The sequence below is a fragment of the Phalacrocorax carbo genome, chromosome 2 (genome assembly GCF_963921805.1).
Source record: "Phalacrocorax carbo chromosome 2, bPhaCar2.1, whole genome shotgun sequence".
Classification (NCBI taxonomy): domain Eukaryota; kingdom Metazoa; phylum Chordata; class Aves; order Suliformes; family Phalacrocoracidae; genus Phalacrocorax; species Phalacrocorax carbo.
The window spans coordinates 24,615,067-24,642,273 of NC_087514.1; the positions used below are offsets into that span (position 1 = coordinate 24,615,067).

General features: G+C 39.9%; 2 protein-coding genes across 6 annotated transcripts in view; one reads left to right on the plus strand and one right to left on the minus strand.

Moving 5' to 3' along the window:
- Positions 1-25,684, minus strand: part of VPS13B (vacuolar protein sorting 13 homolog B) — a 485,884-nt gene extending 460,200 nt beyond the window's left edge. For 3 of the 5 annotated variants that reach the window (XM_064442320.1, XM_064442321.1, XM_064442319.1), the window contains exons 1-3: positions 25,455-25,683; positions 24,600-24,777; positions 16,980-17,123 (exon numbers count right to left, since the gene is read on the minus strand). In XM_064442320.1, coding sequence (XP_064298390.1) covers positions 16,980-17,123; positions 24,600-24,746 — 291 coding nt within the window. In that variant the 5' untranslated portion in view covers positions 24,747-24,777; positions 25,455-25,683. Of the gene's footprint in view, positions 1-16,979; positions 17,124-24,599; positions 24,778-25,454 lie in introns of all 5 variants that reach the window. The other 2 variants (XM_064442323.1, XM_064442322.1) reach the window with 1 other exon arrangement.
- LOC135311773 (uncharacterized) lies at positions 24,799-25,708 on the plus strand. Its single transcript, XM_064441771.1, has 2 exons — positions 24,799-24,806; positions 25,243-25,708. The coding sequence occupies exons 1-2, from the start codon at positions 24,799-24,801 to the stop codon at positions 25,706-25,708; spliced, it is 474 nt and encodes a 157-aa protein (XP_064297841.1).
- Positions 25,709-27,207: the final 1,499 nt, after the last annotated feature.

Genomic DNA, 27,207 nt, shown 5'->3' on the forward strand with positions numbered 1-27,207 from the left:
GGCATTAACCATCATTTGTTGTGGGACTGGCAAACTGCCTCCCAGTTCTTTTCCCACAATAGTTGAGAAAAGAGCACATAAGATTGCTCTCTGCTCAGGAGAGCTCAGAAGCCTACTGAATCAGAAACCACAAAATACCAGTGTCAGCAGATCATAAAAAAATTACTTCAAGAGCTAGGATCCATCTTCTATGAGCAAGCAACACACACAGGACTTGTACCAGTCCATTGGTGCCAAGGTCTGGATAGGACCTTGGTATTAATATAATGACCAGATTGGTTAACCAACGGACAGAGACATAAAGTATTAGTTTCAAATTAGCTCAGGTTTACCCTCAAATAGTCAGAATCACATAATTGCATCCCAAACTAAGAATTTGTGGGCCAGAATCATCAACCTCTAGCCAGGTCCAGCACAGCCAGAGGGAAGATGAACACTCGTCAGATGGCAATTCTGAAGCAAGTATGTTCCTCACCGGATGCCAAAACACTGGCCAATTCACTGGAATCAGGCCCCTGTGCTTTCATTGCCTTGATGCTTGTTTTTAGTACTAGATCAAGACAAAAACTGGTGGGAAAAAGTAATTTAATCAGAAGCACCAAAGTAGACTTTCAGATTTCTGAAGAAAAACTGTATTTTGTTATTTCTGTTTCAAATGAAGTTTGCCAATATTCCTGAAAGCAAGACAACTTTACTTCGTCAGTTCCAAATATTCTGCTGTTTTCACACACAAAAACCATCCACTTGAAGTGAAACGTGGCCCTCAGACACACTAGCTCTGCATGTGTCCAGTTCTCTCCTCCAGAAGATCATCTCCCTGGTGGTGCCCTGCAGCCACAAGATTCATGTACCTTATTAAGCACTTCAGTGAAAACAAAGAAAGACCGCAAAGCTTCCAAGGAAACACAGACAGAAACACAGTCCAGAGTGGAGAACCAGACATCCGAGCTACAAGTCACACACTACAGAGCAACAGTTTAATTAGATACAACTCGATATTGAATGGTCCCAAAAATGTGAGGGTCCTGCTTTGACAAGCAGGAAAACACTGCTCTGGTGTTCTTCCAAACTCAATACCTTGTTTCCTTTGGGTTTTTATTCCCCTCAAGACAAAAGGGAAACGACGGCTAAAAACAACACTGGAATTTCAATAGGAAGAAACATCATTTTACAAAGACTATGTTTTCATCAAAAATGCCAAAAGTAAAATGACTGAGCAGCCATAGCATACTCTTTTTTTCAAGTTAATTCAGGTTATACACACAGACCCCGATAGAAGCGAAACTCAGCTTTTCAAAAAACTATATGCACAGTCCACTTGGTTTTACTTTACGGAGGACAGAAGTGCTTAAACAATCAGTATATGGGTAATAAACTACAGTTTTATAAGCCACATTTATGAGTGAAATACTCTTAGATATGTAATGAACAAAGAAAAGTATCTTGACCTTTAGATAACAGTCCTGAGGAGGGAAAGTTAACTGCAGAAGATTTAGCATCATCAACTAGAGGATTTCAGATGAAAAGAACTGTTGTATACGCATAAGTAGCTTAAAAAATAATAAAAAAAAAAAAGACTCCCACCATTAACTCCACGCCACCCAATTGCTTTCAACTTTTATACGGATAAAACCGTAGTTCATTTTTGTACAAGTCAAGCAAAGTAGAACATCCTTAACAGAGCAGGAAATGAAGTTTTATTCGCTGCACAAAATAAATCAACAAAAACGTAATGTCTGTTGATGACAATGAAACCACTAGCATATGCACTTGGGACTCTGATCTATTCTGTCCACCAGATGCTCCCTCCTTGTGGAAGGCTGGTAAAAAAGAACTACAGAGTTCCTTGTGGCTTAAGCAGATTTTTCTTATGCTGTTAAGTATTTTTCTTAAGTTTTACTGTGAAATCTTGATGTTCTTCACAATTGTAAGCAAAAAAGTAGGATGAACAACCTATAGCCCACAGGCCATATGCATTATGGCAGGACAATTCATCTAGCTTGTTCCCTTTGGCCTCCTCTCCTAAGAGCTTCAGCTGCACACCAGATGTACTGGAGCAGGCAGCCTGTTCCCCACGACCATTTTATCTAGGAGGCTTGTAGCCTCTCTCCCATCATATAATGAGCCCCTATTTAAATGCACGCTGGGAAAAGGGTTGAAGAGCTTCCAGGAAAGACGGCCACTTCCCACTGCCAGAACAATGCATTTACCCCACAACCCCATCACTGTCCACATCTGAGGAACATATGGGAAAGACGACTGTCAGGAACCGGCTGAATGAATTGTATGGAGTCAGCAGCACACTCTTGTCCGCCCTCTTTCTCAGGTCTTCATCAGGCAGGCCCTGCTGGGGAAAAACTGCAGGGCAGAAAGCTTAAACACCTGGAATCCAGTAGAGATGCAGGAAGGCATAGGCTTCCAGAAGGCAGAACTACACACATGCACAACACATGGTGTTCACCTACAGAAAGTGTCCCAGAAGCCATTAAATATTACACTCTTCTACCAATGGGGGTGGGGGGAAATGAACCTAAGGAGCAGCCCACCCACCTAAAGGACAGGAACACAACTGCTCCCCATGGTGGGCTGTGGAGCAGCACTGATCAGGAGATTGCTCAGCTCACAGAACTGCAGGGAAAATCACTGTGGTTCTTTGAGAAGCAGTCCCTCATTATCAACACAATTCTAAAGTATCAGGACTAATGAGCTTTGGGCCTAATTCTATGTAATTACACATTGCTGCTGCTGCAGCAGCTGTTAGCTCATTTTAGGGAATCCTAAAAAAAGCAGTTGCTATCTAATGAAACCAAAAATACATTTTCAGCTTTAACTGAAAATACTTGCAAATTAAACAACAGCAATCAATAGAGTCCTTTATATGACAAAATCTTCCAGAAGAACGATTCATGCATATAAAATAGAAAGAGCAACATAGGTTTGTGTTATTCATCCTCCAATTAGATGCAATGCATAAGGACTTGTATTGAAAATGAAGGGCAACCCCTTCCAGTGTTCTGGGCTCTTTAGACCTTTGCATTTTGATGGATAGCTCTGTTAAACACCATAGACACCAGCTAGTCCAAATCTGACGGGTGCTTGAATAAAGGAAACCAAGTGAGGATCCTCAGTAAGCTAAGGTGATGGCCTCAGGATATTGCTTCTTAGCGAGTCAGAGGCAGAACCACTACACAAACATGCGGGGGGGGGGGGGGGGGGGGGATGAAATGATCATATTTCTCAGTAAAGGGATCAAATTTGTTCCATTTTCTCCAGAGGCAAAAAATAAATATTTACAGTTAAAGTTCATGCTTATTTAACAGTTGGAGTTAAACTAAGAAGATCACCGAGACAACTGGATGGTTCAGGATATTGCCAGCAGCAGAGTACAATTTCCCTGAGGTTCTATGGCCTGTAAAAAGCAAAGACAGTGATTTTTCCTTAGGAAAGAAAGCGCACATTTAAACCTGAACACTTCCCTATTCTTTTGGAAAAAGTGCAGCTCACTGGGATAGAGTTTATTACTGCCCATAAATGATCAAACTAAAACACAATAGGCATCAGTTGTGGATCAAAATTATTTAGCAGGAATTACTTAGCAGGTATTCTAAGGTCAGTCACAAGCAATAGATGAATAAAGGGAATTTTTCTGCTTAAGTTCAGTAACTGTAGCTAGTAAGTTATAATTGAATCACTTTCAGAGAAAATACCACTCTTTCCAAAAGGAACAAGCTATCATTTCAGAGTACACTTTGTACTTGAAAGAATTGAAAGTATTTTGTCTTTTGCAGTTTTAAAATGCTTTTACCAAAGGTGGATAAATTACAGGCTTTTTCCACTACAAAATCTGTAATCGTGCCCATTCTGAAATAGTACATTTTGCTATAATGAGGAGCTAAAATACATTCCAACAAATTTAACTATGCTTTAATCTATCAACAAAACGAGGAAAAACTACTTCCTCTCCAAGGAAATATTTTTAAATGCATTACCTCACCTCGTTCCCCATTAAACCATACCAATCCAAACTCTTCACCCGACTACATGAAACAAAGCTGGATTGTAGGGCCCCGGTTTGATGTCAGCTGGATTGGGACAAATCTGGAATTACTCCAAAGTAAATCAATTGAGGTACTCCAGACCTACGCCAGGGAAAGCTGAATCAGAATCTGACCCTAGACTTCTAGGAATTATGCCAAAGATGATATATAAATCCTTTCACCCTATACCTTGGAACAAAGACACTGCCTATTGGCATTATATTTCCCTGCTGTAAGTAGGTCAGGAAAAAAGCTAAGTAAATTCAGCAAAGGTACAAGGATTACTCTTAATCTACTTTATATACCTCTATCTACACCACAGAACAGTTTCTCTGTACTTTATAAGGAGAAATATACCACTTACATGTTAGTATTTGCATTTGCCTTAGTAAACCTATTTTCTGGAACATAAATCAGTGAGGTTGTAGAATCTGAATCTCAACTCTTATATCTACCTGCCCACCTGCAGAATTAAAATATATAAATACTTTTGGTGGTTTCTACTTTTAGTAATGTAGTGTATCGAAAAGACTAATATTGGGGTGGGGTTTTTTCCTATAAACTTAAAAAAAAACCAACCCAAAGGTCTGCTCTGAAATGCAATTCTGTAGTAATAGCATTGCAGCAATCACTGTCTGTCTCTGTTCCTGTGTAAATGGGTTCCTTTCCAAAGTTCAAGAATACATATCATGACATCACCCACAATTACCAATTCACCAAATTAACCACAGCAAAAAAAGAAACCAAACAACCTCTTTTAGCTGGTTCATCACCATGGGCAGTGAAGACACTTATGCTGCAACAACCTTGTTCTGAAAGCAGCTGGTGCAGGTTTGAACCCTGAGCTGCATAACAGCAAATGCAACTTGGCCTTAATTTTGAAATTCAGTTTCACCAGTGACGTACAAGCCAGCTTCTGCTCTCCAAATGCCTTAGTCCACACCATAAGGAAAGAAAGGGATTGTGGCAAGGGGGTACAGACTGATGGCTGACTAACACAGACCAATTGGTCAGTTACCTGCCTAGGACTATCCCGCAGTGCAGTTCCTCCAGCAGATGAATTTTTGTACCATCCTCTTAGCTGTATCCATAGATGGTCCCCCAATACATAAAGTTACACATACAGCATTTGTATTATGCTTTAAAGTGTGGGCACTCAGGATACTTACACGTTTCCAAAACCATCATGTATTAACACACAAGTTTCTGGCAAGATTGTGTGCTACTTTTCCTGCTAATTTTGATGTGATATACCTTTACATATCTGTAGGTGACAGGCAGTATCACAGGAAGATTAATAAACTCAGGGCATGTGTTATTGTATTCAAAACAGTCACTCTGAAGCAACCCCCTAAATTGTGCAATTACTAGTTTTCTTAAGTTTATTCAAAACACAATACTTTGTTAAACTCCACTGCACCTCCCTGCATTACCTGCCAAAGCAGCTGTGTTATTTTGGAGGTTAAAGGTCTTCACAGTTCAAGATACTAAAAGTATGATACACAGAGCCAAAGATTTACCTTAAGGGGACCTAAGTCAGGCGTGAATTTCCAGGAGGCCCGAACGACCAACAGCCCTGTCACCTTTTGGAGGTACCAGTAAGTTTGAAGTTTTCTCCAACATGAGCACTCAAAGTTCCTTTCAGAAGATTCATGTACATACATACAGCCCCTTTGTACTCATATATATCCCAGACACAGTAAATAGTCTAACACAGGTAATCTCATCTGAAATATATGAGCATATGCAAGTCACCAGCATTAGTAAATACAAAAATTATTAATACCTCCCACTAACCCGTTGACTTTTTTGAAGAAGCATGCTGCATTAAGCTGCACTAAAGGCAATTCTAGTGTATGCATATTCAAATCCACCACAGCTTTGAAACCCACAACACACTCCCACAAGTTAACAATGGTCATTGCTACATTAGCTCTAATATTTTACTTACTGTGCCATTCATTTCATTACTAAGATGTTGGTTTGCTACATGTCATCCCTTCAACACCTTAGCAGCACAGCCACTTCAAAAAAAGGGGAGGAAGAAAAAAAAGAAGTACTGGATGCCAGCTCTCCTAGCTGGTATAGAACAAAACTATCATTTACATTTCAACAACACGCTTTGTTCAGAGTTCAACCTGACATTCAGTTTCCAACTTCATTTTGCAGCCTAGAAATCCCTTGCATATCTTCTTCCCCCTTCTCTCTCCACACAGCAAGTTCCACTGATTCTGTCTATAAACAACCATAACATTCACAATCTTAATGTAAACTTCCTAGAACATAGCTATACTATGCAGTATAAATACTCAGTCTGGGGTCTGCAGTTTTCTAGTTATTACAGAACATGTGAAGATGGTCCATGAAAGAACTCCAGAAAAAAATGGGTTGGTTTGTTTGAGGGAAGGAAGTTATACATACATTGACTACTACTCAGCTGGGCATACGTGGCAGTGCCAGCCCTTCACTGCTATCACCACCTTACTAAAAGGAAAACAGGAATAACAGTGAAATTATGACTCTGTAAAGAAACTGTTTACCTACGTACTAAGTACTATTTGTATTTCCTGTCCCAGCTGTTCCTCCTTATCATCAAGCAATAAAGAAATGAAAAACACTCAGATGGGAAGCTGTCTTTAATATGCATAGATACACACACACAAACGTATGTATAAAGAACCAGCTTTCTACGCCAATGCAGCGCAACAGGTAAGTAGGTCTGCTACTTCCTCACTTAAGTAACATCATGATCCCCCAAGCAAGGCAATCTAAAGCAACAAAGTAGGAAATACAGAACTACAGTTTTAAATAAGTAAAACAGCAACATCAGCTTCCTCCAAGACAAAAGCACTCTTCCCCTCCACGTGGGCAACTCTATTAACTGTTCTCTTTTGAACTACGCACTGGCAAAGTGGGAATAACAACAAAAGTGGGATATGTATGTATGCTAAGCATCAAGGAAACGTGTAAGGGGCAGCTCAGAAAAATGGAAGTGCATTGATTGTATTGCAGGACAGAACTCATACAGAGATGAGCACAGAAACATGATTACCCATGCAGAAGAAGCACCTGCTTTTGGTTAAAATAAATAACAGATTTTGTTAACACTGGCATTTGATTTATAAGTTTCCATGTGCATGACTAAAGAGAAACGTGCGTAGTTGGGGGTCAAGTGGTTTTACTGGCTGACTGGCTGTTGGCGTACAGAATTTGATTTTTTTTTTTTCAAACTAGAACATAACTTGCCACTGGCAAGTTACAGTCAAATACTAGACCAAATTCTAGAGGACATTATGAAAGCAAAAATAAAAGAGGAATGAGGGAGAGACACAGAGAGAGAAATGGGTTAAAATAACTGTTACTTGTGCCCTATTTGATAACAATAACACATTCTCAACAATATGCAAGCTTCCACAACTCGGAAATGGTGAAACACTTCAGCTAGGACATACTCCCAGCACAGTTTGCAGCTTCTACACCAAAAAAAATCTCTACTCTTAATACACTCCAGCTCCAAGGAAAGTCTCACAGATTAATATCTAGCTCTTGTTTTCAGAAACGGTAGCCCACATGCAACAAGCTCGTAAAACCTCAATTTTCAGCAAATGAAAATAATTATTTTCTCATCAGCAATGACAGTATTGAGAAACATTATATGAACATTTGTTGGTTTAACGCTATATTTTAAGATTCTGAATTCTCACCATGTTATTCCTCAACCAACTCAGTTTTGAAAATGGACCAGGTCTGCTTCTTCACTCTGTATGTTGAACTGAAATTGCAAAGTGCATTGGCATTGCATTACAACAGACAGGCACCAGATATTGTATATACTTTAGTCCCAGAAAATGACTCTTCAGGAAAAAAAGCATTGGCTATCATTTGGAAAGGTCAGTCCAGTAGGTCACCTGATAACCACTCAATATATCATCTAGTAGGATGAGACTGATCAGTCAAGGACACATTTAGATGCATTTAACACCACAGCTAAGCAGAGCTGAGCCTTTCCTACACACAGTGTCTTCTCTGTATGCTATCTTTGGCCCTCACCTGATCACCCAGCAAACAAATTCAGCACACTAATCCAGAACGAAGATATCAAGCAACCTCATCACCTTTTGGGACTGGTTCTGTTTTCTGTGAGATTAGCAAGTTGTCCAATTCACCTCACGTTAAGACAAATGCCAGCATGTGGGAAGAAGTAGGCTAAAGCTGGAAGCAAGATGGAAGGCACTGAGTGAGCTCCATCAGCCAAGTAAACTGAAGGAAAGATGACAGGAATCAAGGCAAAATACTCACAAGCCCACGAGGAGCTGCTGAGATATTTATTTCATTACTTGTCAAAAATTGTATTTTACAGAACTTGAGAACACTGACAGAGGAAAGGACCTAGCATGGATGGGTGAAGAGGTTACAAAAATAAGAGCAATCAACTTCTATAGCCAAATATCAAAGCATAATTATACCTAAACTGGAGATCTCAGCAAAAAGAAGGAAGATAATTAGGAAGTCTGTGCACCCACATTTTCAGTTTAAAAAAGAAAAAAAACAAACCACTTAGAAATAAGGAGAAATAAGGAAATAAGGAAAAATGAAGGGGGGAAGCAAAAAAAAGATTAATTTAAAAGTGTCTGCCCAAAAGCCAAAGGCTTTTAAAAAGTACAAATCAGAAACACATGTTGCATAAAAACACTGATTTCTGCTGAAATACAAGCTGATCCAGAAAACAGCAAGCCCCATATTCACATCTATTTTAGAACAAACCCATGAAATAACTGTGTTCTAGTAATCTGCTCTGAAGACAAAAAGAAGTTTCAAAGCACAGAACATGATAATATATTAAACTGCTAAGACTGAAATATTATTACAGACTGAAGAAATTCAGCGCTATGCAGGATTCCCCAAAAGATTCATACATGTGGAAAACTACTCCAACACGTCCAAAATTAGGTTTATATCTTTCTAAAATGCAGCATCCTGACAGGGTTCCACCAAAAAAAAAAAAGAGATTTCCCAGCTAGTCAGGTGTTCCAAGGCAAACAAATTAAATTCTTCACGTAAGCATGGTACCCTCACCTGATTAAACAGTGTATTTAGCATTACCTGTAAAGCTATGAAAGCTTAAAGGACCACTACCCCCAAAACCCACTTCTCCCCTTCACATCCACCAGGTGGCTTTAATCTCCCCTCACCTAACCTGTTTGTCCATCTGGCTGCCCCAGCCCTCCTCCATGTGTTCCTAGCTGTGTTATCCTTTCCTCTTGCTACTTGAGAAAGACAGATCTCCAACTGATCTTCTGCATAAAACCAACTAACTTTAAAAGGTATGCTCCAAACATGTTCCTCACACTAAACTAACCTTCTCTGCAGCTGGAGGGCTTTTTAAGAGCCTCTAGAAAGGTGATACTTTAAATGAGGCACAGAGCTAGCGCCACACAAGCATTTGAAAAAAGCTCAGCCTCCAAACATGGGACATTGGTTTGGGACTTAAAATTAAGTTCATGTGCACTTATGCATAAGGAATTAAAACACTAATATATATAACCCATGCTTATACATAAGTATATATATTTCTGTCCTTGCATTTAAAGGACAATTAAACTGGGTTTTTGGAGGGCAATGGGTTGTTTAAAACCTAAAAAGCGTTATTTCCTCTTTGGCCAGGCCATGTTTCCCAACACACAACAGACATCTTAAAAAGGCAGTGAGCCAGCCTAAGCCAATATAGCCAAACAGTAATAAAAAAACCCAAATAGTCTTTAATTCTGAATATTTACATTTTAGAAAAGTAAAAAGGCAATTTAGAATAGGTCACAAGAAGCCTAGTCTATAGGCCTAAGACAAACCAACTGTATGAGTATACTAAAACATGAAAAGCACCACAAATCACGACAAGGCAACTAGGGAACCTGAGGTCCTGACCCTCAAGAAAACCCCAACAGTCAAAAGGCATTATTACTTCTGGAAGAAAGTTGTTTTTAAACAGCAGTCCTCCACCAGTATTCCAGCTATAAGATAATATGTCCTTGTCAAAATAGTTTTACAGCTACCAGCTGATAGATAAAAATCTATCATTCTGGAAGCTTAGATTCTGCTTTCTTACCATGTAAACTTTTTCCTGAAAGTTTGGATAAGAGGAACATACCAATTCAGTGCAGCCTCAAAAGACACAAGGAAGATGTGCTTTTATAAAGGAGGAGACAGGAAAACAAAAGAGTGGTGCTTGCACGATGTCCATAATTAGATGTTTCATGCAATGACTACTGTCATAGACATGCTAACTATGAAAAGCAGAGAAGTAGGCATTAAATATGCATTAGACATGGACTTTCTGAACCTGGACAGCCAGAACAGCTTCTGAAAAAACCTCATCTGGTCTAGTGGGATTCACTGTGCTCCTAATATAAGACCACACCATGGCTGGTGATCACAGAGTATTGATTCTATTAACAACTCACACGAGACGACTGTTCTCATTAATTTCAGTTAGCAGCTGCGGCACATTACCATGGTCCTAGAGCCCTTTACTTTCACCCAAAAGGGATCCAGCTCATTGGTTCTGAGACCTCCCCCTGATGGAGGTCAAAGTCTGGACAACCAGGAGATTTCTTCAAGAGCACAAACTAAACCTGAACTATGACACAAAAAGGTACAGAGAGAAGCTCTTGTTCAGAAGACAGGCAAGCTGAGAAAAGGCAACATTTACTTACTAGGTAACTAGTGCTCCAGCTGCTACAGGCACCGAAGGGAAAACTCTTAACTACACACACAGCTCCTGGCAGCTTCCTTATCTTGCAACACCTACACCAACACAAAGCCATACCCTTGCCTTGCATTTTCATTACACTTATAATTCACAAAGTGCATCCATCTGAACACAAAAAACCTATTTGAAATCATTGTTGTTATACAATCTCAATGCATTTTGTAATAATGACTGGGCTGATTTTGACAATATTCCTCTTGAAATTAACTGCATTCAAAATCTGAGCTTCTTAGTAAGAATACAGCCCATAATACATTTTTGACTGCTTTTCTGTTCCTGAATCTGTTACCACAGTAAACATGCCTGACACGGTGTACTTGGCTTCTCTTTTTAAAGATGTACAATGTTGACATTTGCAGGACTAAATATTTCAAGGAATGAAACTATAAAGATTTAAATTTTTCTAATAAGCAGCCAGTTCGAGAGAGCATTTGGAAGACAAGCTGGCAGAAAGAAAGAAAAACATATCTTGCTTACATCTTTCATGCACACGTACTGTCACGATAAGAATGCTAGGAAAATGTTACAACAACCAGAAAGTTTGGTTGCAGTGGACATTCTTATGTTCCTTGTCTTGCTCAGTTACGCGCTGTTTAGCAGCTCAGAAAAGTGTCCTACTAGTCAGATGCTTCTCACAACAGTTACATGTGCTCTCAAGGTACTGAGACAATTTATCATGCCTTGTCCCCGTGGGTGTTCTCAGGAGCTAGGAACAGCACTGCCAATGAAGATGTCACCCTGTACTGCACTGCACATAAAGCAAGAGTGCTTGTTCTTCAGCAGAAGCACCTAAAAAGCAAAGCTCACTCACCCAGACTAAGCACTAGGATTAGGTCAGGACTGCCCCTCTATCTTTGCCAGTAGGCAGCACACCAACACTAGAAGCTCTCCCTTGGGGCCAGGCACAAGCACAGAAGAAGTCAGGTAGGACGACTCATACCTTTCATAGAAATCAGTTTCAGACATTTGAAATCACAATTACTTAGCCCTGAAAAGGACTTCAGAAAGAAATATGATGAGAAATTCACATTAAAACTGTCCAAAATTACTAACACGGTAACAGGCATGTAAGCAAGCAAGCCAGATATTCAGACTGAAGCAACACCATGGCAGTGGAAGGACTTTTATGGCTAGAGTATTAAGAAATGTGCCTGCAGGCATCTTTGAACAGTTTCACAGCAAAAACAATTTCTTCTTCTTTTGCAAGCGGAATTACTACAATCTAAAGTGCCAGATTCCTTGCTTGTAAAGACTTTTCATATGAAAGTACTTAATGGGAAAAAAAAATAGGTAAATTACATGGTCACTCATGCTTGCCCAGCTAAAACGTATGAATATTAATCCAGCTTTAAGCAAAGCAGTTCATTATCTCCTTCTTCAGCTATTCATTTGAAAACACTGGAAATACAAACACAAGAGTCTGAACAAAATGCTGCAAGGCCTTTTCTAGCAGCTGTTGCAGCCTGCCTTTTACTGTTTCAGAGGAAGCAGTAGAGTAGTTTACTAAATGTTTTTGCAAGAGATTTGTGGGACATGGTATTTCTCCCTTAGAAAGACTGTATCCCTGAAAAAGAACCTGCTAACTGAAATATTTTTTTTCACATCAAACAATTCATAGAAAACATAAAAACTCTTTAGACTGGAGTTCTTGACAGAAAACGGCATAAAACCTGACCAAAGGCTCTGCCAAACCTTCCTGAACCTTTGAAAAAGATTAAGCTCCACTTAAAGTCCAATTTATACAAGGGAAATTTGTTTTAATTAAAAGTAACAAGGAAACCTGTTTTTTTTACTTATATATATTTCTTTGTTTGCACAAACACAGAGAAAGAGATAAAATCCAATTTGCTATATTAAGCTATTAAAATAAACAAAAGCAGCATGAACTGGCTTCTTAATGATGAATTTCATAGTCGTCGTTAACCTGAGATTATGATTCAACACTGACGACAGTATGCTTCCTGCAGAGCAGCTCTCAACAGAATCTTCACCTTAAAACTTTTCATACAAGTGTTAAAACCCAATATCAGATTGACTGAGCTAAAGATACCACTATGAAAATATCTCAAAAATAAAGACCTAGAGCTCCTACATGAACAGACGAAAAGCAGAAAGGTGGGCCACTAAAGACGGTTTGTTAATCCTGTCTTCAAGACTTACCATATTTTTGCTGTCACTGAACAGCATGCATATACACTCAAACAGAAAAGTACAGCATCATTTGTCCATACAGCCACATTCCATTGGACCCAGGTGAGAAGAACAGCAAAGCACTGCTTCAGACCTGGAGCTAGTTTTACCACCTAAGCAAATACTTTATATAACTATACCCTCAAACACAAGACTTCTGTCTTCACTTTGTAAATCCTTCATAACCTTTCTGCTCACCCTGTCTACCATCTCGATCATTTCCTAGTCAAGATCAGTTTCTGCTTTCAGCATTCTTTGATGACAGTCTCTACTGATTTTCAGATAAGAATATGTGTCTGCGATTCTGACAGTTGTTTGTGGGCTGTTCTCCACTGCTTCCACAAAGTTTTTATATTCCTTCAAAACCTTCTTTGTAATGCCTCATAAAAGGAACAGTGTTTAATTGTCTGTATGCCGATCCAAACAACTACCTGGTTTCCCCGTGCCCCTGTAAGTGCTTGTAGCTAACAGTCTTCCCTGATTCCATAATTAGTTATCCTTGGGGTAGAAAGAGTTTTCATCTTCATATACATCAGCATGTTCTTGATGCACTGTGTCCTGATTAAAGGCAAGGACTCAAAAGTGAAGCAGTAATACAGATAATACATTTCTCCTTGAGTCTCCTCATTTGCGTCAGTTCCAAGAATAAAAACCACAGAATTCAAGGCTGAATATAAGGGAAATCAGTTTTGCGGTTAGTTGTGTCAGGAAGGTGAAGGAAACAGACGTAGGCTCGTCCTTCCCAATTTGCAGGCTGAATTTAAAGCCTCTAGTTTGGGTAGAGGTGTTGTGGCATGGAAGGAGAAACAGAAATGAGCAAAGAATATCCAATAACTTTAAAAAAAAATAATTTGGGTAGAAAAGGAAAAAGTCAAGAAGGGTCCAACAGGACAAAAGGGAGAAAAACTCTAGGAGAAGAAACGGCAGAGGTTTAGCAAGGGAATTTAAATTCTAGATAAAAGTCCTGAGATTTAATATCTAGAGATAAGTAATGAAAAGAATGTAATAACTGGAACTTTAACCACCCTCTAAAACAATACATAACATTGATGAAGAACAATCTCACGGGAGCCAATTACCTTAAATACAAGTCAAGCGAGCTTCAGATTCACATTTAAGTGTGTAAGAACACATTTCAAATTGTACTTACCAACATATGAATTTGAGAGCATTATAAATGCTCATACTTAAAACTCAGGGCTGCAGAAGATTATGTTAAGGAGCAGAAAAAATGGGCATAGTTGCATTAAGCTGAGACATCAAAAAGCAATGCAAAGTGCCTCACACCAAATTTCTACTTCAGTTGCTGGCATTATCCAAAATCATAACCAGAAGAGCACATACAAAGCATGTTCAATAGAAGACCACTTTCATCACTGCAAAGTTCAGTTCTTGATGCACTTAACTTAAATTTGCTTATAAAGCAGCCATATTTATTTAACATTCTGTTTTTGAAAGTGGTGGTATCACCTGTAGAAAAGGAAAGGAAGGGAGAAAAGCACAAAGAGAAGAAAAGCAATGACCTTCAAAATGCTCAAGCTTCAAAATTCACTAAAAATACTACTAATTCTACACCATGGATGTTTTTATATTACCAGGTGAACTTCACTTACACAACGTTTCTGTGTAGAAAGGAGAATATTAGCATAAAACTAGAAGTTGAGCCATTCCTGTCTACTCCAAACTTATTTCAGCTGAGGAGGAAACACTGTCATAGTGTAAACAACAAAAAAACCCAAACCAAACTAACACTGAAACTGAACTAACAGTGACACAGCATCAGTGAGAGTCAAGCACAGATGTACAAAAGCATTTCCAAGGGGCTAGCACTCTTCAAAAATATACAATGGAAAATAGATTTCTGCTCACAAAAAAAAATCTGTAGGGTCCACTGGACAATAGTTTAACAACGGCATGTATTTTAATCCCGAGACATCTTCAAAAGAAACATTCTTTGAAATAGCCCCTTTCCAAAGAATACACACCACTCTAAATTGAGGTCAGAAGCTTTATCTTTTGCCCAATTGAAATTAGGCATGTGCTCATTAGAGGTTTCACCTGAGAAAGGAAATGCAGGGTATCAAGCCAATATATTTTTTGGGAACTAAGCTGAACTTTCTTGGTAAAATGCTCTTTGCTGTTACGAAGTTCTTGGCAGAACAATTGCAGTTGGAGCCAAATTCACTGAAAGTTCATTTTACTACCATTTTCCACAGAAATATTCTATTTCATTCAGGGTTTTTATTCACTGATTACAAAGATTTTTATGAGAATTGGTTTTAGCCAAGTCCACTGTATCACACTGCAAGTTAGAACACAAGAAATTGTCAAAACATTTTCTTGTTATAAAACACTTTCAAATAGTAATTTAAAAAATAAAATTCAAGCTGTCAACTTTTTATACCATAGCCTCAGAAAACAGCATTAAAGTGTTTTCATTTACATTCTTTTTAGTCAAAGATAATCCGTCCATGACACGGACCCAAATTTTGCCCTCCTGAGTGTACATACCACCGAATAATTTGTTCAAATGTCAGTTGCAATTTTCAAAAATCCTTTCTTGCCTCTGAATCTTAAACATCTGTAACAAATACTTGTTTTGAGAGTGCTTTACATTCGTGACACTTGACCTTTTGCTGTATGCACCACAAACTTTAAGTTTCAAATACCATGCAAGCAGGAAATCTGATCATTCCAGCAGTAGCCATCTGCATAGTCCAATATCAAGTATTAATTCTGGGTTGCACAAAGTTATGGGCTACACATCTTTTTCTGCAAATTCTATAATTAGTTGTAATTTGCTGCTTCTAAAACACATCTCTCATGGAACATCTGGCTTCGAAACCTTACCTTAACATTGGAAAAGTACTTAGCATTTGGCTGTTGCTGTGCGCACATGTGTGTATATGCACATGCACGTACGCACACAGATTAAGTGTAACTACAGAATGCAAGCATATGCTTTGTGGGTGGCATACCTAGGACTAGAAGTTTTTACTCCAGCAACAAAAGCCTTTTAGCTCTGGAACCGTAAAGGAATATTACAGAAATATACAACATAAGTGTTTTCCAATATTCTTGCTGGCTTATATCTAATTATTGATGTTAAATGTTAACAGCTTATCAAGCATCCTACCAAACACATGAGAGCTTTGCACAGATTGGAATTTTCTTTTGCATGATCCTTAATATAACCAGCGGACTCTATGCTGAAATTGAAATGGGATCAACATTTTAAAAGAAGCCATTAAAAAAAAACAAAAACACCCAAAACCACCACAACACACCTCTAGAGTTAAAGCACCACACTGACTGAAAAAAAGCTCAACATTAACATACCCAAGTATTTTGTGTTAACTAAGTTAGACATATAACAAAATTGAGGTATTGCATCTCTCAGCTTCATGTGTCCGGTGAAAATCTTTCCTACGCCTGTGAAACAGTGTAACAAAAATTATTGCAAGCAACTAAACAAAAAGCCCTTTGAGATGCTTACGTGTAAGAAGCTTTCTGAATACACTCAAACAAGTACCATAACTTCTAAAGGGAAAAGGGAATTACCCTCCAGGACCTTTAAAGCACTCCTCCTATAATAACAACATCTTTTGAAAAACGCCCAGTGGTGCCACACAGAGCTGTCTCAAGCAACCAGCATCGCTCCTCAGAAGGCAGAAGCTGGAAGCACGTAGGATGCTATATTGCTCTTGAAATCCTTTTGTTCTCTAGTCACAGGAAGATTCTGGCAGAGCACTATTAACAAGCTTTCACATCCGCAAGAACACCACTACAGCTAATAAAGAACTAAAAATATGCATAAATGAAGACACTGGCCATGATGGGAATAACAGTATTAGCCTCTTGGAAAATAACATGGATCGTAACTTCACATACCTGATTCTTCAGATGCCTTGAAAGAAAGTGAACTATAGAAGATATTATTTTCATCAGTGTCTCAATGTTAGAAAAGGATTCATCGTATTTCTTACCTGAGCTCCATCCTTTAATTTCAAGATGCATTCCATCGTATTGATGGTGATGACAACTGGTTCTGATCCCAATTTTGTCCATGGCACATGAATCCGGAGTTCATGAATATGCCCACTTAAAAAAGTGAATGGTAGTTTCAGCTCCTAACAACAACAAAAAGAGCGGTGAAGTGACTGCTGACACATATCAAAATTCAAGACACATCTGTAACTTAAAATAACAACGTTCTACAACAAAAGGTAAGTCAAAACTAATCTCTCTTCCCAGATCAGCAGTGTGCCATGGGGTTTGGCAACTGGCTTTATAATCGCATGCACAATTATATTACAACTAGTCTTTTCATAAGAGACATCTGGATTACCATGTCCTTGAAAATAAAACAGTTTAAAACCACGTCTCTTGCACAAAGCTACTGCAAAATGAGTCACTATTCAAGGGACAAGTAGAAATGAACCACGTGAAAGTAAATACATAAGCTGATATGCAACCTGCATTATCCTGGAGAACACAGATTTGGAATTAAACACTGACAAGGCCACTGCAAGGCAACTTCTAGTACTTCGAGTTGTAAGAGCTCAGTGCTCTTAAGATTGGCCACAAACAAAAATGAAGTTTATGCAAAAGCTATGACACACTTAAAACAAAAAGGTTTAGTAAAAAAATACTGACTTTATTTTGTTGTTGTCAGACACATGTTTAATTGGTCCCTTTAATTTATGGTAATACAGTTTGTACTCTTTTTCCTAGTGTTAAAATAATGTTAAAGTTTAAGGAAACAAGTGAAACAGAGGATTAGAGGTCAACACAAAAACACTATATCAATCAAAAATCACTCCATAAAGCAAAGATTTACTTGGTGCACTTTGACTTATAAATTAGAATTTCTATGTGTTATACATGGTAAATTAGGTTAAAAGCTTTCCATTTTCAATACTTGCAATACGAATTAAAACAAAAGTGACATTAAAATAGTTGTGTTAAAAAAAATATAGAAGTGTTAAGGTTACTAAGCCAGGCACTCTGAATTAGGAAATGCCAGGAGAAGAGTTACAGCTGCTATTCTGATTTGACTCTTGGCTCATGTATTTTATTATGCCCTTTCTAAAAATCACAATGTCATACTATTTCTTCTGCAGAATCCCTACGTAATTCAATGATCAGGATGGAGGCACTCACTAGAGAAGCAATTAGTCTCATTTTCTTGTCTTTTTATCCACAGCATTCAGCGTGTTCCCCCATTCACATCAAACTGGTCAGTAAATAAAAAGTTATTAAATTCTTCATTGGCAAAACCCAGGCTCCTCCTCACCAAGGCCTAACTTGGATGTCACGCTGATTTAAAAACTGGTGCAAGTCAGTCCAGAACTCTTAATACTGCCCAGCACTGCATCCAGTCAATGCACAGAGCAGATGCCCACAGGACAGCCCCAGTGAGCCAGCGGCCACATGCAGCTAGCCAATAGGGAACACAGTGTGCAGGGGTTGATATAAGTTCTTTGGATCTCAGGTAGGTAGCACTGGTCTTCACACTGGATTCAAAGGGTTGAAATTCCCCCAGTAGCATCAGCAGTTCCAGGAAGCATGAGCTTAACGCTTATCAGACAGAATGGCCACCTCCAGCTAGAGACCTGGTCCAAGGACTACAAATCAGATTTAAATTAATGAAAATAAGCGCTTAGTGCAAAATAAAGAAATAAAGTTCTGACATAATATCAAACATTAAGTCAGCATTCTCAATGCTAAGTATTCTAATGACGATACTTCAGCAATGATGTATCTTCTTACCTTTCTGATCTCCTGTCCTGACATTTTGACTACAAAGGTTTAAATTTTTAATGGGGAAAAAACAACAGATGCCTTCACTTGGACCTGCTTATAGCCTGGTGTTTGGGTCTTCATCTTAGATGCTGGCAACTATAGGTGTGAATCTTGTCAGGGTGAGAAAGAAGTGAATCTAAGTCTCCTGGATGCTGGGCAATGGTTTTGGCCATTAGGTTCTTAACGGTTGTGTTCCTTATTAAACTCAGGGACATAAACCTTTGTTCAGAACTTCAGAATTTACCTGGCAAAACTGGACAACCTGGGGCTTAAGCACCTTTGCACCTCAGCTCATTTTAGGTACTGACATGCTTCAACTCAGTACTCATATGAATGAGTAGGAGTTAAATACAGACTGTCCAACAAACTCTGAGGTCAAGCAGGCAAGTTGCTAGGGAATTTCAGATACACACGTCTAGAAGTGAATCCAGAAAGCCCTTTTTACTGCAGTGCTTGACCCTAGACTTGTCCTTGCTGTATAGAAGTTGTACATTAACAGAATTTGAGGACAACTGGATTTTGAATTTAGTACTTGATTTATAACAACTACCTATAGAATATTTCTGTGAAGCTACTTAGTGTCATTATTTGTGTAACATCTTGAAACTGTAATTAAATCTTAGTGATATGTTTTGAAAACCCACTAAAAATTTTTACTTTTTTTAAGTAGCTACCATGTCAGAAGTTCAGTTGCATACTACTGCATCCTGAGAGAGCCTCTAATTAGTCACCCAAAAGAGAAATCAACTATCCCTATGCATTAATACCTAGCAGCATCAGAGAGATAACTGCCCTCTTCATTCTGCAGCCGATACCTCTTCAGCCTTTCTACCGGTGCTAGAAAAACATTCCTCTTGCATCCAATAGCCAAGAGTAGATACAGTATATTCACTGCTGACAAAATCTTCAGAGAAGGCAACTACACCAAAATTATAGTTCTGTTTTTTGCAAAGTACAGCTTTCCTTTTGTAAATTAGTTCTTGGGCTTAAGGAGCTTTCATGAAAAAAACTTATAAAAGAAAGAAACCACACCTCTCACATCATGCTTACACAAAATCACATCTAATTTCAAGACCCCATTCCACAAGATGATATAGACCTTCTCATAAAAAGTCTGAAGAAAATTGTTAATTTGTTTTTACAAAGTGTTTTTTAATTCAGCTCATTCATAAATATACTCAAAAGAGAGGCTTTTAGCTTCCTAAAAATTCAGACTTAGGCTTACACTCTACACAAATTAAGTTTTCATCCAGACAATTTCAGTTAAGCCACCAAAAAGCAAGCGCTGAGCAGTTTAGCTACAGATGTTGCTACACTGGTCATACAGTAAGTGGAAAAATAACCAAACACAAAAACAAAAAACTTGTGTCCCACAGAAATAAATTATCAAAAAAATATGCCATTTAAAAATACATTACAACTTAAGACACTATGCTTTCATGAATCAAGGAACTGAACTATCACTATTAACATTAATAGAAATAACTTCCCTTTCCAGGCTAGCAGATACGTAATTTTTATGTCACTCATCAGTACTGCAATGTCTCTTTAGATCCTGGCTTATGCTCACAAGTGTAAGTTTGAGTTTACTTCAAAAGGCGTTCTAGAATAAATGTTTTTCCACTATTTGCTGGATGGCTTTAACACAATCTCATTTTTGTCTAGCTAACTAAGATATTGAAAGAAACTGAACAGACGTAGGAACTCCTTCAAAATGAATCGATACAACTCAATGCACAGCATATTTAGAAGACACAGTTGTTCTTTTTCAAAGGAGTTTATATACAAATGTTGTCTGACATTATCCTAATTACAAAAGCAAGTTTCCTTAAAGCAATGCAGAAATCTTTGTTGTGTTGTTTCAGTAGACAATACAAAACATGTGCCAAATTTAGTAACTTGCTCATACGACAACATAAAAAAGACCATTTTTATTCCTCTTCCTTTCCTATTCAGTCCTTCCCTTCCATTAAGTATTACATGAAATTCCTAATACATTTTGTACTTATGACTGATGAGACTTCATGTTTTATATTTTACATTCACATCATCTAAACCCTTCAAAAAATGATATTGCTGAAAACAAACTCCTGGGCTTGATACAAATAACTGACATCGTGCAGTCTAGATGATCTTAATTCCCCTTGCCCTAAAATACAAGACACTCCCAAATTTTGGGATGATAGCCAAGTACTGTTTTCTCCGCATCAGTATTAACTCAAATACCTTTTCTTCACATTCAGGGCTGTATTTCACAGGTAACCTAGTGGCACATAACACAGACACTTACAGTAAGGATATTTTAATGCCCTCATTTCCTTAAAATTATTTTAAGAACATTACCATTTTACATATTTCTTTCCTTCTAAATTCTTTCAGGTGTGAGAAGTCCACACTACAATAAGACTCAGTAATCTTTAAATCAAGTTCTCCTTTGTCTTCCAATCAAAGGCCACTTCATCTTTCCCTTCTGAGTTTGTAAAACAGGTAACACAATAAGCTACAATGCTGTGGAAATATACACAAGCAGCAAGAAGAGCTCACCATGTATCTTACCTCTTTGGTACCACTGTGTCAACAGAAACATTACACGCAAGCTAGTTACCAAGTTCATAGGTAGTTCTGTTACCTCTGGTACCATAGTGACTTCACATAAAAGTTGCCAAAAGTGCTTAAAAGGGTTTTCCATAAAACAGTATTTAAATATTAATATAAAAGTTTAAGTATAAAATACTTTAAGTAGTTTTTTGTATAATATGCCAGTTATGCCTAGATGGAAAATTTCTTCAAATGCTTAGTCTTTTAGTAACTGAAACATCCAGGACAGGAAAAAAAACTAGTATCAAAATTTTATGAGATTTAATCTTCAACTAAAGATAATCATTATAAAAATAACTGGCTACTCCAAGAGTGACATAATTATGTACAAAAACTACATTGTACCTAGAAAGTTGAACCTGAGTACTAACCAGTACTTAGCCTTCACTGCAGAACTGGTATTACCAACAAAAGAAAAAAAAAGCAGGGGGGTGGAGGGACATGAGGACATGGACAGGGCGGGACAGGGAAGGAGGACAAAAACCAAGAGTTATTGCAGCAACATTCAGCTTAATTTAATGAGGGCATATAAAATATACATAAGTATACGTAACAACATGCAAAGTATTTTCAGGTACTAAAATGCTCTAAAGTGTTCTCTTTGGGTTTGATAAATCTTCTACATCAACAGCTATATTCCATCTGATTTCATAAAGTACTGATTCCAACTTGATCCCAAAAACAGTAAATTAAAGTAAGACCTTTAAAGTCAGATCTTCTAGAAGACAGACAGCAGTTTACGCCCTGTTCTCATCTGTTCTTTGGGATTCTGTTTAGTGGCCCGTAAGAGCACATGACATGGGAACACTAACACCAACTGAAGCCCGAGGAGTGAAGGGAGAAAGCACAGACTTGTTCCCAGATCTGTTATAAGGTGCTTTGTCCATGTAGTTTGGCACCTGTGCTAAAGTTCCCAAATAATAATGTGTAATTCCACAAAACCTGGAATCCTATGAAACTGTTTAAGACTCCAGACGACAATACCCAGGGTACGTGCATTCGTATCCAAACCGTAAAGCATGGAATCAAGGCTGCATTCATGCCAAATAAGGAGCAGGGAACCATGCTGAGGACAACAGCACAGGACAAAAAGGATGTTAGAAGTGACGAGCAGTGAAAGCGATTAACTGTGGATATCACTGATCCATTCAGGCAGATAATCCAAATAAAATAACATATACTGGTAACTTTTAGAGTCATTAGCTTTTCAGAGGAGCTCCCTAAGCTTGGGGTGTTGCAGTACCACATGCTATGTGCTCAAAGATTTTTGCTAAGCAGGCATAAAGCAGCATCCCTATTGCAAAGGGGGGTGGGAAAGACACCCTAGATACAGTCTGTGGGGCTAGGCAAGTTCCAAATAACAGCCAAATTAAGATCACTATGTTTCACAAAAACACAGAGCCAAATAACGTAAAAAAAAAAATAGAATCTGAGCTAAATTTTGCTTTCATCACATATTCACATCCCCATTCAAGCTAAGACATGAACACAGGTATATATGGCAACATCTGCCTTTAAAAGAGCCATGACAGCAACAGACTGCACTGGACATTTAGGTACCCAGCTGATACACAGGCGAAAATGAAGCCAGGGATCACGTACCAACGTACTGCAACTATTCGAAGGGCAACACAGACAACAGCAGCAAAATCCTAACAGTGCCAGGCAACACAGCAAGTTTGATATATCCGTCCCAAGTCATTATTTGTTATCAGGACAAACTTTCTCCCTACACAGAACAACACTGGAAAAGTTTGCCCAAGAGGAGGTTTTCACAATCAAGACAGGAAATTTCAGGACTCAACTGGAGAAAAGCACAAGCACATCTGACATAATGCTGGCAACAGCCCTGCTCAGAACAGGAGGTTGGACTAGATGACCTCCAGAATTCCCTTCTGATCAACTCTTCTTTGATTCCATAATACATACATTAACAAAGGCTTTGAATAGTCACAGGAGGAACACATCCTACACAACTGCCGACTAGTACACACATCAGCTGTACGGACAAGCTGTCCCAAGAATACAAAGAACCAAAAGACTTGACAGAAAATACACAGAGGCCACAAAATACTTGAAGGAAGACAAAATCAGGCTTTTTACAGCAGCACAGAAAATAGGACAGGATCTCTTGAAAGATCATCTCTTCTTCCAGAACAGGATCAGAGATACTTAATTAACCATAATTTTAATTTTAAAATGTCTCCCCTGATAGAAACAATGCAGTCTCCTCAATCTACTCCAATGCCTCATAATCTGAAATAAAACATGAGAAAATTTTCCTTGACGTCCAGCCTAAGTCTCCCTGAGTGCAATTTATTCCATTCTTTCTGCCTTATCCATATAACTCTTGCCCTATCTTGTCTCACCTTATTTTATTCAAAATTAAAAACACATTCCCTGTCTATTTTATTCTTCTTTCAATAGCCATATTGTCTAAATATCCCGTTATCTTTTGCTGCATTTCTCTCAGCTCCTTCAGTTGGACTACAGGACTCTAGCTAAGACTTGCTACATCATGCACAACAGAAAACAGCATTATCTATTTCACACACACACACACAGCTCTTCAAGTAGTCAAATCAGATAACCATGCAAGGAAACAGTCCCTCCGCTAAGACTTCACTAGTTCATATTGACAGCAGGCTCCAAATTCTGTATCTAGTGTTTTACTTCGTCAAGCTTGTCTTTTTAAGGTTAAGTTTTACAAAGTCTCTGATCTAATCCACACAAACCAACTGATCAAATACATCCCTCAATTGCTCTTAAAGTTTAGATACAACTGGAATGATGAAAACTGGAGTCATAAGACAATACGGAGAATACAAACCTGTGTTTATATGCATAATTAAAGAGAGGTCCTACTTTACTTTGTGACATTTTGAATTAGTAAATATGACTGGAAAAGAAATTTAGTTAATGTTCATACTGTAAAACAATGGTTACTGAAAGAAGAAACACATCCACAAAAAAGCCTTTTTCACACCCCATAACTTACAGAATTTGCAAGGAATTACCATTTATTACTAAACAAACAGCATGGAATTAATGCAAGAATAAGTAAATGGGGGCGGGGGTAGGACTCGAATAAGAAGTATAGCGAGTACTAAATTAACATTTATCTGTGCAGACCAGTGTAAATTATTTAGTCAACTTCTTTTAAATCAAAGACACAGACTGTAACTACTGCAAACAAAACATACCTGTTCAAGTACATCCAACTTTAACTCAAGTTTACTAAGTACGACATCTCCTCCCCAGAGTGACAACTGCAGATCTGAAGGCTTCAAGTTCTTTATGTAGCGATTCACATAACTCATCAAAATAGGAGTTACATAGGATTCCAGCATTCTGGAAGATTTCTGTGTTACAGGTCAAGCACTAGGAAAAAGAGACAAGACAATGAGACAGTATTTATCAATCTGGCAGCCTAATTTTCAATAAAGCAAGTCAGATGAAAAATTGTATTTCAGATTCTACTTTCTAAACATATATGTCTAGATGTTTATATACATATACTTACATATAAAGATTAAGTATATACCAAGATGAAAGCACATCTATTTGCATTTACAGATTTCCAGCTTTTATACATATATATGTTGAAGCTAATAACTGGCTTTCTCACTATTAAAAGAGAATCCAACCCAAACAAACCAAAAAGCAGACAAGGAAATCAAGCAGTCTACCATGTTTTCATATAAAATTGAAGTGACGGAAACACTGTGACTTTTGACTGATAACAGTCCCTGCTGAAACATCACCTTAGAAACACCTCGCCGACCCGACACCTTCAGCATTGGGCACAAGGTAAAAACGCCAGCATCGCGCCGCTCTTAACCAAAGTCCTTCAAAACCCAAGCCGACGTTACGTTACCCACCGACCCTACCCAGTACCCCCACCCTCGCCGCCGCCCTGAGGAGACCCTTCCCCGCCCTCGCCGCCGCCGTAGCCTCGCCCGAGCACCCCCAGCAAGCCGGGGACCCCCCGCCCGTACCGCCGGGACACCCCCCACACGTCCCTCCCCCAGCCCCACGCCCCGTCAGAGCCCCTTTACCTGCCCCTCCGGACACCCGACAGGCTCCGTGCTCCGTGCCTCCCCGCCCAGCGGCCGCCGCCGCCGCCCCCACCCCCGGGCCGGCCGGGCCGCGGGAGCCCGGTGCAGACACCCGCCGCCGCTCCGGCTCCGCCGCACAGCCACTTCCGGGTTCCCCGACGCATGTGCTCTCCTCCAGCGTCCGCCACCCTATGCGTCCCCAGCCGGAAGGATTTGACGAGAGCACCAAGGCAGGGGCCGGAAGTCGGGCTTGAAGCCGACGGAGGTCACACGCGTTGCCAGGAGCGGAGGGGCTGGACGGGGTGGCCAGGCGCTGCGCCGGAGAGGGGGCGGGGCTTGCTGCGGGCGGAGCGGGGCGGTGCTGGCCGTTTGGGAGGCGGGCGGGGCGCGGGAGGGAGCGGCGGGCGGGGCGCGGGGGGGAGCGGCGGGCGGGGCCCGGGGGGGAGCGGCGGGCGGGGCGCGGGAGGGAGCGGCGGGCGGGGCGCGGGAGGGAGCGGCGGGCGGGGCGCGGGGGGGAGCGGCGGGCGGGGCCCGGGAGGGAGCGGCGGGCGGGGCGCGGGAGGGAGCGGCGGGCGGGGCCCGGGAGGGAGCGGCGGGCGGGGCCCGGGAGGGAGCGGCGGGAGGGGCGGCGAGGTGTGCATCCCTGAGGCGGGGAAGCGTGAGGAAGGCCCCCTCCGGTGAGGAGGGTGGGATTTAAGCCGCAGCACCATGAATCTCTGAGCAGCGTTACTCCTGATCGTGTGCCTTCAGCCGACACCAGCTCCACATTTTGATTCATGTGATATTGATGAGTGACCATCTTGGTGATGGCAAGCATGTTGGTTGTTTCCAGTGTGTTTAATAAAGGTGGATGTTTTCCATTTTATCTTCTGAGTGAAGTTCAGCGTAGGTTCTGAATATCACCCTTTTGCATGAGAGAATACTCAGAAATACCTTCGATTTTCTGTGTGCCCAGAGTTCTTAATATATTGATGACAGAGGAAAGCCCTCCCCAACAGCCCTGAGTCCTTTAGGGGTTGCTCCTGGCAGCAAGCAAATGCCCTGGGCCCACGCTTCAGGGAGCATGAGTTAATGGACTCCTCGCGGGTTGGCATGTGGATGATCTGGAAAAGAGCGTGGGCTCAGTTTTTTCCAGGTGAAGTGCAGTAGGGAGTGCCCATGGGAATCGCTTTGATGTAGATAATGAGTAACCTTTTACCTCTGATTTGAGTTTTAAAGAAAAGCCTGGGATATGCCTGTTGAGTTATATATTCCTCCTGGAAATTTTAAATCCTGGCTGTTTAATCTGCACGGAGTAGTTACATGGCTGAAAACAGAAAATAAATTAATATATGTAACATGGGGTAGGTCTGTGTGAAGCAGAGCCCAAAGAGTGGGACCCTGGGTAGGAGTCTACCTCCCATAGCAGTACGTGTGTTGAAGTCTGGCTGAGCTAGTCAAGGTCTGAAGGCTTCAGCTCCTGATGGGTTAGCTGTCTACTCTGCCTCTGGTATACACATGCTGAGTTAATCATGAATCTACCCTAGTTTTACATACACCAGCGCCTCGCTTGCTATGCCATCTTCACTGATGAATCACTGCCCATAAGACAGTATTCACCTCACAGAGAGATGAAGCAGCTTGGACTGTGTTTCCTCTTATGACGAAGGTCACCACTCCCACAGCTCACAATCGAGAGTAGCATTTGACTGTCCCTCAGCAGCTGCAGCATCTTAACCCATGGCTAAGAGGTGGTAACAGGCCGGTAAGGGAC